A 15,889-nucleotide genomic window follows, 5' to 3' on the forward strand; every position below is an offset into this window, starting at 1 on the left:
TCATCTTCAGGAGGCCACAATTGATAACAAATTGGGCTTCAAAATTAACGCACGTTTAAATTTTAACTTTTTAAGACCAATTACTGATTTATAATAATGGCTTCTATGCACTATGGGCTTCAGTTGTAGAAATGGGTGTTGGATTTCACAAAATTATAGACCAAACCAAGTAAATAGTATGCAAAATTAAAACAAAAGCCCAAACACAAGTAATACCAAACTAAAAACAATCCCGGCCATGGTTTTTTTCAATTCCTCCAACTATAATACATTATGGTACTAATAGTAACATACTATAACAGTTGTTGTTAGTTCCAATAGGCTCACCAAAACTGGTTGGATTAAAATCACTTATGTTATCACTTCCAGCATATTTGACACATTTCGCCCCATGAACAACATACAAGATCGATATGTCTTTAATTACTCTATATTATGCATTATGTTACTAATATTTACATATTGTAAAGTCATAATACCAAGTTATGGAAGTTGTATATTTTTTATAATTTGAGTCACTTCCAGCATATTTGGCACATTTCGCCCTCATGTTACATACAAGATTGATATGTCTTTAATGACTCTATATTATTCATTATGTTACTAATAGTTACATAATATAAAGTTATGCAATAACAAGTCATGGAAGTTGTATATTTTTTATAATTTGAGTCATATCCCTCGAAGAAGTCACACATTTATGTTGTTTCTTATTGTATAATACCTTTGCTACTTTTAGTATATTTATAGAGCAATATTTATAATGTCAAACCACCACTTGAATTCAAATCGCTTGTCAGCTTGTGTATGCATCGTTTTATTAGCAATATACTAATGAGTCTTTACTTTGTTTAAATTAGTGCCTAGAATTAGAGTCCCCTTATAGTTCTAAAAAATTGAGGGTGTAAGAACTAGTTCTACTCAACTACTTATGAGGTGGCAGCTCACCAAAATCTGTCTAGTATCCAAATTCCCTCGGTTCTTCTACTGATCCCTGGTTCGATTAAAATGACTTACGTTGTCACTTCCAACATATCTGTTACATTTTAACGCCACAAACGACATACAAGAAAAATGTCACACCCTGAATTTCGACAGAATTCGGAAAAACAATATTTGTTCCCGACTCTTCGATTTTCGAGGTGTGATGCACTCTCAACTCCCAAAAACCCATAATCAGTTTAAATACGCGGATAATTAAAAACCAATAAAAATTTAAGATAAACAAAAGTCCTCTTCATTACCAAAAACTCGCAAATATGATTAAATTACAAATCTCCTTTCCACCCTCTTTAATTATAATTACAACTGAAAATACAAAACAACATTTGTCTCAACTAAAATCTATTACACCTTAAGGGAAAACAAAACATATCTTGAATGCGACGATAATGCAAGCCACAAGCAGTAACCAACCTTCTTCAACATAAAACTTGTCAAGACTTATCAACTATGTTCATTTAATGAACACACCCGATAAGCAAACATGCAAATCGGGTCAGCATTATAAACAATGCTGGTGTGAGTAGCCCTAAAATACAATATATACTTATACATATATTTACACACTAAATAAGACAGTTAGTTCCTCCACCGAGGCGCCTTAACTTCCAACGACTAATACAACATCCTTAAGTACCATAATTAAGGCAGGTAGTTCCTCCACTGAGGCGCCTTAGCTTCCAATAATAAAAACAATCATATCGATATGTACATATCACATGTAAGGCAGTTAGTTCATCCACTGAGGCGCCTTAACTTCCCACTAACCACACAACAACCATACGCATAATAGAAAGGCATTTAGTTCCTCCACCGAGGCGCCTTAGGGTATAACTAAACTAATAACCAGCCAAGCATATTCTATACTTACCGCATTTCATGCTCAATTACATAGTGGGTCGTCTCTACCCAAGTAATTAGTTTGACCCACCCTTCTGCAAAGCCATATACAATCATATATTTAAAGATATATCATTAACCAACATATTACCATAATTATATTATTTAAGGCTTTCTTTGCGTGTCCCTAAAATCACGTCGTATCTATGTCTTACCTAGTTTCCCTGGCTACCACAATCGCTTCCCAACGCCGAACATATACATTCACATGCCTCCCCTCACATAATAAACCACTCCGTGCGTAGCTACCCTGAACGAGATGCCGCACACCAGGTAACCCTCACACGAAAGCCATTATGTAAGTACTGCCACTATTCGGCATAAAATATCGCGCGTCTCGTTCTAATTTTTGCGAACGGAATAATCAAGCCACTATTCGGCTACGCCAGAAGGGCCATTCAGATTCACTGAAACGCCAGAAGGGCCAATCAAATTACTTATGCCCGAAGGGCCATTCAGATTCACTAAAACGCCAGAAGGGTCAATCATATCATATACGCCCATCACAAGGGCCAAATCACATAAGTTGTGGTAGCGAGGTTCTAGGATTTTCGTTACGTAATTTATTCAAGTGTCATATATTTATATCTCAGAATAATTCTTATTCTATCTCATGCCAGTATACTTAATTGTACTGAAGCTCAACGTTTCTCGTTATAATACAATCCACATTATCACGTGTCAATACTATTCATTACACGATATCCAAATATCTCTGTATCAAATCTCGAAACTTATTATTTCACGTACCAATTATATATTACACTACACCATATGGAATATCTCAAGCCTTCATAAATACTACAATTCATTTAAGTAGCAGCTCATAACAGTAATCAATCCTGTAATGTATTTGTTCAATATATTTATGTGAACTCAATTCCCCATCAAAGGCACGCATAATTATTCGAGTCCAAATCACAAGTCAGGTCAAACTGATCAACCATCAAAAAGCCCAAAACTAAAGTCCATGAATCTGAGTCTATGTGTAGTTTAATTCTCATAAAAACGTATATATCGAAGTCTTATAAGAATTCCCCTCTTATTACGAGCCAATATTTATATTCTTTACGCACTACTCACGTCAAATCTTAATTAGATAATGACAAACAAAGTTATACAATTTCGACAATATTTTATTACTACATTTGTTCATATTCTTAAATATGTGAAAAAACTGGAAAAAGTCAACATTCCACAGTCAACTGTCAATGGTCAATGTCAAAGTCAACCTGTCATTGTCAAAGTCAAACTGTCGTTTCCATGTTCAACAGGTTCATGGCGAAGGTCAGGGTGCATGGCTCCTGGGCTCATGACTAAGGTAATGGTTCGGACCCAACTAACCAAGCCCAAACCCAAACCTTAGAACCCGGCCCCAAAAGTCTAAACTGGCCTAGTGAATCAACCTGACCCACTTTAAAACGTATGGACCAAGCCCAAAACAAAAATAGAAAAACCGGTCCAAAGAAAACTAATGTGAGCCGGCCCAACAACAATAGATAGAACTGGCCCAAAACAAAACATATAGAAAATGGCCCAAACCACTAACTAACTTAGTCCGGCCCATAACTAAAACTAAAACTGGTCCAAAACTTAATTAAACTGGTCCGTCCCAACAACTAAAACTAAAACCCAAAAACTGAAATCGGCCCAAACCAAAAAGATTTCGGCCCAAGGCCCAACCAGCCAAACAGTCGTCTTCTTCATCTCCCTCAGCTCACCAGCTCCCTCCACCGCCGGATCAACCACCGTCAACCATCCACCGGCACTACAAAAGAAATGAAACAGTTTGATTTTGCAACCCCATTAAAAACCAACATTTTGATACCCTTAAACTCGATTCCCCTCACCCCCACCAGCGCACCAGCGCCAATTCTGGCCACCACCACTCCTCTCTTCATCCCCTCTCATCCTAGCAGTTTCGATCCTGATGAAAACCCCCGCCACATTAATCCACACAAAACTCCAATACCTAAACTTTGAAAATCACCCCCCAACCAAGATCCGACTGCCATTAACGACTTCTTCGAGCTTTGACAGCACCCTACATCACCCAAACATCAACCCACAATCTTCCCATACCACCAACAGTTTTACCCAACCCCACAATCATAAACCAACACAACAACACAGTAAATATAATAATAAAAGTTCAAATAAAAATACTAGGCAATTTCTTGTTGTTGGACTCGCGATGCCATTGACGACTCCTTTCGAGTTCCAACAGTTAAATCCAGAGTTTCAAGGATTTAGTAAATAATTATACTACCATCTAACCTAACCAGTCCAAATATTTCACAGGAGTAGCAAAATAACGAAAATAGGGAAAGTAGAAAACTGAGCGAGAACCAAAACTCTAACAGTAAAGCTTTTGTGAAATCGATTTAAAAAAAATAATATAATTACTCACCGGTATTAAAAGCTCCACGAATCCCTCATAGTCCAAATTGTCGCGCTCCAACGCTCTAGGCAACGAGCTTTTATCTCCGCCTCCATTTTTTTTTTTTTTTTTTTATCTCAAAACCCTATTCTCTAGAAAAATATGTATATATACCTGGGTTTGAAACTTAAGCCCAACACAGACTTAGGCCCAAAAATCAGGCCCATATATCCCAAATCCAATCCAGCGAATTTTAAATAAATAATTAAATTAATTAATTAATAAATAAATACATATTTTAAATACGGGTATTACAAAAAATATGTGTTTAATGGATATATATAATGCATTATGATACTAATTGTAGCATGCTATAACAGTTGTTGCCTAAGTGAAGGAATAGACTTAGGCAACAACTAAGAAAAAATATCTAGTGTGTGCCTCGCCAATATAACTAAATATACCTTTAGGTATGTAACTCTTTCCCGTAGTCCTGTTCAACATATGAGAGCATAAAATTGTGCAATATAAACCCTTAGCTGTAAAATATTCTAAAACCCACCTATATCAAACTTCTTGCGGTCAATGTCAACACTAATGACACATGAAGCGCACCAACTACTTTTGCACCTTATGCAACCTATTGAATTACAACCAAACAAATAAATAAAGAATAAATAACAAAATACTAACGGTAGCCTATGTAGAATTAGAAGGTAATATGAAACAGTCTAAAATTGACTTTATCATGAGACCGGTGGTATCAAGACCAAGACACGACCCACAATGGAACCTGCATTCATCCATTATATTCTTGTGCACTGAAGATATGGATGCAGGTCCCAAACTAATAGATCAAATAAAAACATATGAGAGATTGATATGGTCTTTTAATGCTATTTGTGCTACTTTAAACCTCTAATACTAATTGCGATATTAAGGTGGATCTATTGGCAGTAGGGGCGTAATATGAGGTGGGCTGGGTCAACTGCAGGTCAAATAGTGATGGGGCGGGGCGGGGCGGGTCTAGGAGATACAAATCTAGTGGTCCCCGACGGGGCGGGGTGGGGCGGGTTGAAGTGTCATGTTTTAATACCATCACCCGGCCTGTTGGGTCAGCTTACGGGGCGGGTTTTGGGCGGGTCATTCGGGTCGGGTGGACATTATCATTTTAACCCAATTTCACAAAAAAAAAAAAAAAAAAAAAAAACTTTCTAAAAAAAAAAGTAATATATTTCCAATTCACAACATAGAGAAAAAAATAGAATCAATCAATAAAAAATAAACAAAAATAAAAAAAACTTAAACTTAAACCCAAAACCATATTTGTAAATTTGAAACTTTTTTCTCCTGATTTACCATTTGTAAATTGATTATTTTTCATAGCATGATAAAATGAAGATGGGAGCAAGGATCTATAGTAAAAAACAAAAAAATATAAACTAAAAAAAATTGAAATTAATACAAGGATAAATGATTCATTTTCTCCAAAATTCGAAAGTTGAATTTAAACTTTTGATATTTGCCCAACGTTCAAACTTGAATATTTGAAATTGATGTTGAACTCATAAGTTTGTGTTCATATCTCTCAAATTCTTACAAAAGTTAAAAGAAAATATAAACAAAATGCAAAAATATTAGAGTTAGAGTCTTGAAATTGTGCAGATCAACGGGGTTGGGTCAACTGCTTTTGACACGGTACAGGTCGGGCGGCTTGACGGGTGGGTTTTGAGCATAGAACCTACACCCATAGCCCGATCGCGTAAAAACGGTGGCGGGCGGGGAGGGTCTATTTTTCGGGTCGGTGCGGGTTTGGGTGGTAGGTGAAGACCGGGTACCTTACCGGATGATGGTTCAACGGTTTTTTTTTACACTCCTAATTGACAGTACTCTATTGCTAACAGTGACAACATTGTGTTGCTCTCACCTTTGTTTGAATTCAGTTTTCGCCTTGCATCATATCATTGAAAAATTTCTTACTTGATTGAACTGCCTAGAACAACCTTTGGTGCCTTCTTCTTCGTTGTGATTGGGGGTTTCCTTTTTCTGTTAAGAAGAAGAAGAAAAGTTACATTTTTATAGTTTTGATTTGAATAGATTTCAAAACGTTAAAAAATAAATACTAAAAGAAACTTACAAATCAATGGACTGCAAAATGTGTAAATATATTTCGTTGATGATATATATATCGATCAATTTGGTGTGCTATTGTAAAACAAAAGATATAACTATCAAAACGTAAACCCACTGGGTGTCTCCATTCAAGGCTTTAATCATGACTGTTGCTGCTGCTTCCTATTAATACCTCTTGGTTTTGTGAGGCATAGACTACATATGAATCGAATTAATTCATGCAATTGGTTTATGATATACAAAAGTTGAAGGGACACTTTTCATAAAACTTACGTATTAGAGTAAAAATTGTTCTTGGTATTTAGCAAACACTATAAAAGAGCAAAAATATTTACCTGAAAAAATCCTCGCCAATAATTCCCTGGATTTTAATGAGGTCGAAGAGAAAGGGAGTTTGACAAAAATGACCATTTTGAGAATATAGATTATGGGATTAAGGACGACGATGGTTTCATCCATTACCCAAAACAAATCATACAAAAAGAAATCTCTAACCAAAAAATACGAAAAGTATAACTCAAAATTTAATATAGATCTCAATTTCTTAAAAGAATAGTGGAAAAATAAGATTGGGTGTTGATTGAGATAAAGAGAAGATAGTTGATGAAGACTCGTTCGAGGTTTTGCAGGAGTTTAATTATGAAGAGTTTCAGAATGGTATTTTTTTTTGTTTTTTGAATCAATTTTGCTGTTTTTATGACCAATCTCGAGCAAATCCAATGCCTGGTGTAATTTTTAGTAGGGACTGACTCGCAAATAATCAAAATACTATCCTGATTTTTAATTAACTTTGGGTACCTACTTAAAAATTGTGCTGATGTGGCCTCCTGAAATCGCAGATGAGCATTTTCGCCCACTGTACAATAATAGATTTAGATGTGTTAATAGATTTCGACTAGATTTTGGACCCGGGGATACGCCCAGGATCTATTAAATATTTTGTGTGCTTAAAAGGCTTTATAAAATGTCACATACAAATTTTCGAATCAGAATATATTTTTATTGAAAATAAACCAAAATACGTTAATGAGCAGCGATTATAGTACATAAGTACTTGGGAACTAAGGGATCAAATTGAGATAGTCTCTTCACTTTGTGGTTTAGGATATTATTCCATAATTTTTAAATATAATTATCTCAAACTTGATCTAGCTTGTATAATAGTTTTCTTAGATTTATGGTAATTTAGTGGCAAATTTTCGAATCAGAATAGATTTTTATTAAAAATAAATCGAAATACGTTAATGAGCAGCGATTATGGTACATAAGTACTTGGAAACTAAGGGATTGAATTGAGATAGCCTCTTCACTTTGTGGTTTAGGATATTAATCTGTAATTTTCAAATAGAATTATCTTAAACTCGATCTAACTTGTATAATAGTTTTCTTAGATTTATGGTGAGTTAGCGGCAAATTTTCGAATCAGGATATATTTTTATTGAAAATAAGCCGAAATACGTAAATGAGCAGCGATTATGGTGTATAAGTACTTGGAAACTAAGGGATCAAATTGAGATAGCCTCTTCACTTTGTGGTTTAGGATATTAATCCGTAATTTTCATATGGAATTATCTTAAACTTGATCTAGCTTGTATAATAGTTTTATTAGATTTATGGTGATTTAGCGGTAAATCATTACCGCTCGGCTTGCGTACTAATGTGTACAAATCTCTAAACCAGATTGATTGTTTCCATATCCTCAAAGAATACACTACTCTCACTTGAAAAGATTTATCACATGAACGTGTCCTACGAACGGGTGTCGTTATATTAAATTATTCTAAAAAATATTAGCAGCTATGCATAGCTATGAGATATGAAAATTATATTAATTACTCATTTAAATTTCTTGCACCACTTTCTATAAAAAGGAAGCATCAAACCTTAATAAAATTCATCGACTTCTTTTTATTGTTAGGTTTAACAATAGAAGTTTGATTGAAGTTTTGTGAGAATACCCATTGTGGCGAAGATAATATTGAAGCTACTTGAATAGCAAGACATTTCCAATCACAATAAAAGAATTAAGATAAACACTACTTAAAATGCAAAACTATATTTGTCGAGATATTTATTTCCCCTACATATAATATAAATATGTTTTAGGGTTATTAGTTCAATGCATTTGCATCAAGTTTTTTATTTTCCATTAATTATTCTTTGAGGTTAGTTTAATGTAATACGTTGCATCCAGTTTTCAATTTCTCATTAATTATTCTTTGAGGTTAATTCAATGCAGTTGCATCAAGTTTCCGATTTTTCGTTAATTATTATTTGAGGTTAGTTCAGTGCAATTGCATCCACTTTATAATTTTCCGTTAGTTATTCATTAAAGTTAATTCAGTACAATTGCATCCAGTTTTCAATATTTCGTTAATTAGTATTTGAGATTAGTTCATTGCATTTGCATCCAAGTTCCAATCTCCCGTTAATTACTCTTTAAGGTTAGTTCAATACATCTGCATCCAGTTTCTGATTTCCTGTCAATTATTTTTCTAGGTTAGTTCGATAGTTTACAATTTCTATACAGTTTGCATACATGTAAAAGTTTGTTTTTATAAACTCACTTTCATTTTGGGTTCATAATTACTCGTATTTATGCTTTGAGGTCAGTGCGATGCAGTTACATCCGACTTCTGATTTCCAATTAACTATTTTTTGAGGTTATTTCAATGCATTTGCATCCAATTTCTGATTTCCCATTAGTTAATCTCTGATTTTAGTTTAATGCCGTTGCACCCAGTTTTTGGTTTTCCGTTAATTATTTTTTTAAGTTAGTTCAATGCAATTTCATCAAATTTCCGATTTTATGTTAATTGTTCTTTGAGGTTAGTTCAATGCATTTGCATCAAATTTTCGATTTCCCGTTAATTATTTTTTGAGGTTAGTTCAGTGCAGTTTTGAGGTTAGTTCAGTGCAGTTACATCAAATTTATAATTTCCCGTTAATTATTCATTTAGGTTAGTTCAATGCAGTTTCATCTATTTTTCAATGTTTCGTTAATTAGTCTTTGAGATTAATTAGTTCATTGCATTTGGGTCCATTTTCCGATTTCCCATTAATAACTCTTTAAGGTTAGTTTAATACATCTGCATCTAGTTTCTGATTATTTATGCTTTGAGGTTAGTTTGATGCAATTATATTCAGTTTCTGATTTTCCGCTAATTATTCTTTGAGATTATTTCAATGCATTTGCATTTAGTTTCCAATTTCCCACCAATTATTCTATGAGGTTAGTTCAATGCAATTGCATTCGGTTTTTGATTTTATGTTAATTATTTTTTGAGTTTAGTTTAATGCATTTGCATCTAGTTTCCTATTTCCCATTAATTATTATCTGAGGTTTATTTGATGTATTTGCATACTATTTCCGATTTCCCGTTAGTTATCTGACGTTAGTTTAATACAGTTGCATCCAGTTTCTGATTTTTAGTTAATTACTTTTTGAGTTTAGTTTATTGCATTTGCATAAAGTTTCTGATTTTCCGTTAATTACTCTTTGAGCTTAGTTATGTATTTGAATCTAGATTCCGATTTCCTTTTAATTATCCAATGTGGTGTGTAATACCAACTTCTACTAATCTATCTGTAGTGTCTTTACAAACATGACATAAAAAGTAAATTATGCTTGATTTACTATGTGAGATCATCGAAGATTATCCAGTTCCCAATTTCCCATTAATTATTCTTTAAATTATGCATGACTCACTATGTGGAATCTTCAAAGATTATCTACGAACGGGTGTTGTTATATTAATTATTCTGAAAAAATATTTGCAAATATGCATAACTATTATATATTAATATTATATTGATCACTCAACCAAATTTATTATAACGTGAAAACCTCACTCTCCATTAAAAAAAAAAGAACACACTTTTGATAAACCTTTCAACTTCATTTTGTTGTTTATAATTAATAAAATAAGTTTGATTGAAGTTTTGTGAGATTGCTTAATAAGGTGAAATTCATATATATTGAAGTTACTTGAATAGCAAGGAGTTCTCAATCATACGAAAAGAGATAAGATAAACACCATTTTAAATGCAAAACTATACTTATTGAAACATTCCCACAACATATAACCCAACTATGTTTTGAGATTAATTCAATGCATTTGCATCCAGTTTATTTTTTGAGATTAGTTCAGTGCAGTTGCATCCGGTTTCCGATTTCCCATTAATTATTTTTTAAGATTAGTTCCACGCATTTGTATCATGTTTCCAATTTATAATTAATTTTTCTTTGAGGTTAGTTCAATGCGATTTTGCATCCAGGTTTCGATTTTTCCGTTAATTTAATCTTTGAGGGTTAGCTCAATGTATTTGCATCCAGTTTTCGATTTTTCGACAATTATTTTTTTATGTTAGTTTGATATATTTGAATCCAAGTTTTGATTTTCCTTTAATTATTATTTGAGGTTAGTTTAATGCAGTTGTATCCATATTCCAATTTTCTATTAATTACTTTTTAAGATTAGTTTAATATTTGCATTTGCATCCAATTTCCTATTAAATATTATTTGAAGTTAGTTTGATGCATTTACATCCAATTTTCGGTTCCCCATTAATTGTTTTTTGACGTTAGTTTCATTCAGTATTATATATTTTTTAAAATATTTGTCATTATTGCTTTGTCGTTGTTTTTTTTTTTTTTTTTTTTTTTTATTATATATTTTGTGATGTTATTTTTTGTATAATTGTTTTTAACTATGTTTTGAGGCTGTATTAAAGATATATTCGAAATAAGTCGTTGCTTTATCATGGACACTAAAATTGTATGATTTGTAATAGGGAATTAGTTTCTACAAATCACATAATTTTTAGCAATTTTTTTATTTGATTAAATATATAAGAATTGGAGCACTAAAAGTGTTTGATTTGTAATAGGAAATTACCTTTTACAAATCACCTATTTTTTAGCAATTTTTTTTATTTTATCAATTATATAAAAATTAGAAATACACTCAAACTCTCTAAATATAAGAATTAGAAATATACTCAAACTCTCCAAACTCCAAAGAGGTTCTATGTATGTGGGATTGTACACTATTAGAAAAAAGAGAGAAAATCCTCGATTAGAGGTCTCTGCTTTAGTATATAGATAGTAGATAGTAGATGTGTGGAGGTCTCTGCTTTAGTATATAGATAGTAGATGTGTTGCCACAGGCAAGAATAAAGAAACACAAATGCAACTTACCCTCACATCCAAATTCCAATGTGTACACTTTTAATTATCTGGTTTTAGTAGTCGAAATTAGTTTTAGGAAGTCTTTTTATTTAGTAATAACTAATTTTTGTCAGTGTTTGGTTTTCTAATTAACTGGATTTTATAAGAAAATCTTAGGATAAGGTGGTTTGTCACAACTCTCCCTACGAACTTCTTCTCAGCTAGAATTTTTGTTAACGCTGAAGAAATAAATTTTTGTCTCCAAGAAGAAGAGAGCTCTATGGAAGAGTCAAGTCGAGAATATAATGATGAAGAAGGTTGGTTTCATACTGCTATGAGCGACGACACTTTGCCAATTGAACAACAGGAAAAGCAACAATGTTTGAATTATAATGTTGGTATTCAAGCTGCAATACAAAAACCAATCGGTCCAACCAATTCAAGGCCAAGTTCATCACAAATCAGGGACCCAAGCAACCATTCAATTACACCCACAGGCCTAAACAGGCATGTTCCGCCTGCAACATCAAGTTCCACGTCGACCAGTTACTTGCCAATCCATGCACCACCACCTGGGGAACCAACCAATAAATTTTTTTCAGCCTCTCTTGAGTTACCTAATGTTGATCAGAATGCAACTAACGACGAATGGCTACGTCATTCTATTTTTCGAACTCTGATGGTTTCCAACAGGAGGTTATGCCAAGTTGTTGTAGATGGAGGTTCTAGCCAAAATTTGGTATCCGCTAAAGTTGTAGAAAAATTGAACCTCAAGACGGAACCACATCCACAACCTCTTTCTATCCGATGGCTTACTAAAGGGTATAAATTTTGTGCTGATCGTCGTTGTCTCGTTCCAATTCGCGTTGGCTATTATACGGATGAGATTTGGTGTGTAGTTGTTCCAATGGATGTATGTCATATTCTTTTGGGTCGACCTTGGCAGTATGACCGGAAAACATGTCATGATGGGGCGACTAACACACATTCTTTTATGCACAAAGGCATAAAGGTTGTTCTCAAACCCTTAAAACCTAAGTCTACTACAGCCTTACCAGTTAAGTCCAAACAGCTTACAGGTACAGAAGCTACATTCAGGATAATTGAATCAGTTATAGTTTATACCCTGGGTGGTGTTATGCTCAGCGATGTTTGCATTTTACTTTGTATCTCTCCCTCTCATGGAGGCTTAATATGTTTTCTCGTGTTTCTATTCACATCGTTTGGTTTAATGTAGGGTTGTATGTTCGCTGAAATATGTACGTTGTTTCATCCTTGTCCTTAATGCACTTTGAAATTAAGTTTTTGTATTCCTTCGATGATTTGGATCATTAGGGCGTATCAACAAACAACAGATTTCATATACCTTTGCTGCTTTCAGTCTGTAGGCCTAGTGCAATTCCACAGAGAATGTTTAAGCGTCAAATACCTCTGGAAAGTCCATGTTGTTCTGTTCTGGTAGAGAATTACACAGGTTTTTCCTCAGTGGAGAGCTTGGGATAGATGAATTTTTTTGGCTCCGTATTTGGTATGTTAATGCGTTAGGTGTACGTACAATCCAATTTAATCTGATCAGGTGGCGGTTTAAGCTAAACCGTGATACAAATTTAGCTCAATATTTCAAGCTCTGTAAGTTGAAAACAAGAAATTCTATATAACACAATCAATTTTCTGATACGCCCAAGTAAAACTATGGCTACAGAGGTCGAAAGATTATATAATTCCTTATATTAACAGGTACAAAGGTTGGACAGCCAGGATAGTAGATAGGAAGGATAATTGGTCCCGAGTTACTATGTATTTGTTATGCAGTGACGAAGCTGAGCTATAGACTTCTGAACTTAAATACATTGGCATCGTGCTTAGTAGGGAAAAAATTCCGATTGGATGCTTCTTGGGACAGGGAGACCAGTTACTTCATTTGCAATAGTTGTACATTCTGCTGTGTCCTTCTCTCCTCTCCTTCCACTGCTTTCAAAACCCTTTTCCTCTTACAGGCGGCTGTTTCTTCTAAATCATTTTCCACTGTTAGCAGTATGCTCACATCATAGGCATCTTTCATTAAGTGTAGGGTAATAAACTGTCAGATCAACTTTTTCTCCTCCATTTTCTGCATTCTACTCTTTCCATCAACGTCCAACAGGAAGGACTTGGCAGTCTTCTTGTTCCTCATATATCTCTTGCTTAATTCCTTCGTCCCTCGTCTTTCACCACGGCACCAGTTTCCATACCTCTCGTCTTCCACTTCCAGTTCACAACATTCTAATAGGTAATTTGGAGTTCTCTTATCAGAGTCGCCAAATCTCCTCTCAAATGTCTTGTAGATTTTCTTTCTAGCAATGCCTTAATTATTAATTTATGTTTTGGTAAGTAAATCCCTTCAATCAACTATCTTGAAATTCTATGACAAAAGAATCGCATTACTTGCATTGAAATCTCTCTTACAACCAAGACCTACAAACTTATCATAGAATCTCAACAAAGGACACTTCTCAATCAAATTTACACCGTTATAAGCATCCTTAAGCAACACAGTACTCTTAGCACCTCTATTAGTAATGTAAAAAATCCCATGATTCTTAACCAAACAAAGCAACAACTTAACTGGCAACTGATACTCAGCATGAAATACATCCAATTGATCAGAAGTCAATCTCTTCTCCATTGTCAAACTAAGTATCTCATGAAGCACTGCCACTGCTCTCTTTCGTGCTTTCGGATCAGCAGGATCAAATCTCCTTGCACTCAAATAAGGCGAAGGAAATGGCATTTTCTGCCATTTTTGTACTTCTTCTAAATACTTCACATTAGGCCTAAAACTAGAAGGGAAATTCATTTCAAATGCAAAAGGACCAGAAAAATTACCATCTTTCGATATCCTAACCTTCTTCTGATCCCCACCATACCCCGCCGCCACGTCCCCTTGGTGCACCAATGCAGTAGCAGCAGCTAGTTTTTCTAGTTTTTTCTCTAGCAGTGACAGCTAGAGAAGAATCCCAGTTTTCTAAATTGAGATAAGGAAACCCATTAACATCAATCACACTAAAAAAATCCGGGTACTTCGGAATCAAACATTCCTTGAAGTTTTCCGGCAAACCCAATTCTTTTTCAATAAACTCAATCTTCTCAAGTGGAATCCTACAATCCATAGACATCATCAAAAGCTTCCTAAGCCTGCTAACTAAAATGGGCTCCATTATTTCTCGAACACCGGGCTCTTCATCAGCGATTTTCTTTGCTTTTTCAGTTAATTTCAACACAATGGGGGCATTATTTCCACCACTAACATGAAAAATGGATGGGTATTTCTCAATAACAGACATGAAATCCCATTTTTTGACAAACCCAACTTCTTTTTCAAGGTCTCTAACGAGAATAGATTGGTGTTTCTGATTAAGAATAATGGATTTGAGGCTTAGTATGAGAGATGGTTTCTTTTGGAAGTCCATTACTTTGTCTAGTTCATGGACTCTATGGTACATTTTTTTCTTGGGTCTTGTTCCTGTGGTTTTGTACATGATTTGGATTGTTGGAAAACCAGGTTTATGAATTGGAGTTGAAGGAGGTGATTGCATAGATTGGAAGAATGGGGTCATTGCTCTGCGATTCATGTTTGGGGAAGAGGAAATGAAGAGGGGTTTTGTTTCTGGGTTTACCACAACATTTCTCGACTTTTCAACACATTAAATTAAAAGCATAATAAAATTAAAATTCAACGGAGAGACATTATTTTTTCCTGTGTGTAAATCTGAACTACATTGTTATTTCTTTGATGATTGGAATTTGGAAATGCTAGTACAACTAATTGATTGAGGATTAGAAATTAGAACATTTTTATATAATTTTTGCGATATTTATAAATGGGATTTTAACTTTCTTTGGGGTTTGATTTGTGTGAGTATTTAAAAATGAGCTAATTAGATGTGATTATAGAATTTGATATTTTTGTTGTATTTGAATAATTATGGAAATTTTATTATATATTTTGAAACACAAATATATACATCCGATATAAAATATAAAAAGTTTCAAAACCGATTTTAACTACTTAGGTTATTTCTTTGATGATTGGAACTACAACTAATTGATTGAGGATTAGAAATCTGACTACATTTTTATATAAATTGCGTCTTAGGGCATTTCCAATGGGGGTGTAAACCGTATGGAGTGGAAATTTTACACACCAAATATAAAAAAACTCTCTCCAATGGAAGTCTTTATAAGGAATTCCCCCTCGCTATTAGCCCGGCGACACGAATCGACGCCCGAGTGAAATAATTTTTCGGGCGCCACTTGGAGTAACG

The 15,889-nt window shown here is 34.1% G+C and overlaps 1 protein-coding gene across 1 annotated transcript; it reads right to left on the reverse strand.

The window, feature by feature from the left end:
- Positions 1-13,219: 13,219 nt before the first annotated feature.
- On the reverse strand, positions 13,220-15,368 carry LOC147519858 (Ubiquitin carboxyl-terminal hydrolase family protein). The gene is given in 2 exon segments (XM_086591393.1): positions 13,220-14,557; positions 14,559-15,368. Coding segments are annotated over 2 exon segments (1,209 nt in total). The 5' UTR covers positions 15,197-15,368; the 3' UTR covers positions 13,220-13,986.
- Positions 15,369-15,889: the final 521 nt, after the last annotated feature.

Source organism: Coptis chinensis, chromosome 2 (genome assembly GCF_015680905.1).
Source record: "Coptis chinensis isolate HL-2020 chromosome 2, ASM1568090v1, whole genome shotgun sequence".
Taxonomy (NCBI): domain Eukaryota; kingdom Viridiplantae; phylum Streptophyta; class Magnoliopsida; order Ranunculales; family Ranunculaceae; genus Coptis; species Coptis chinensis.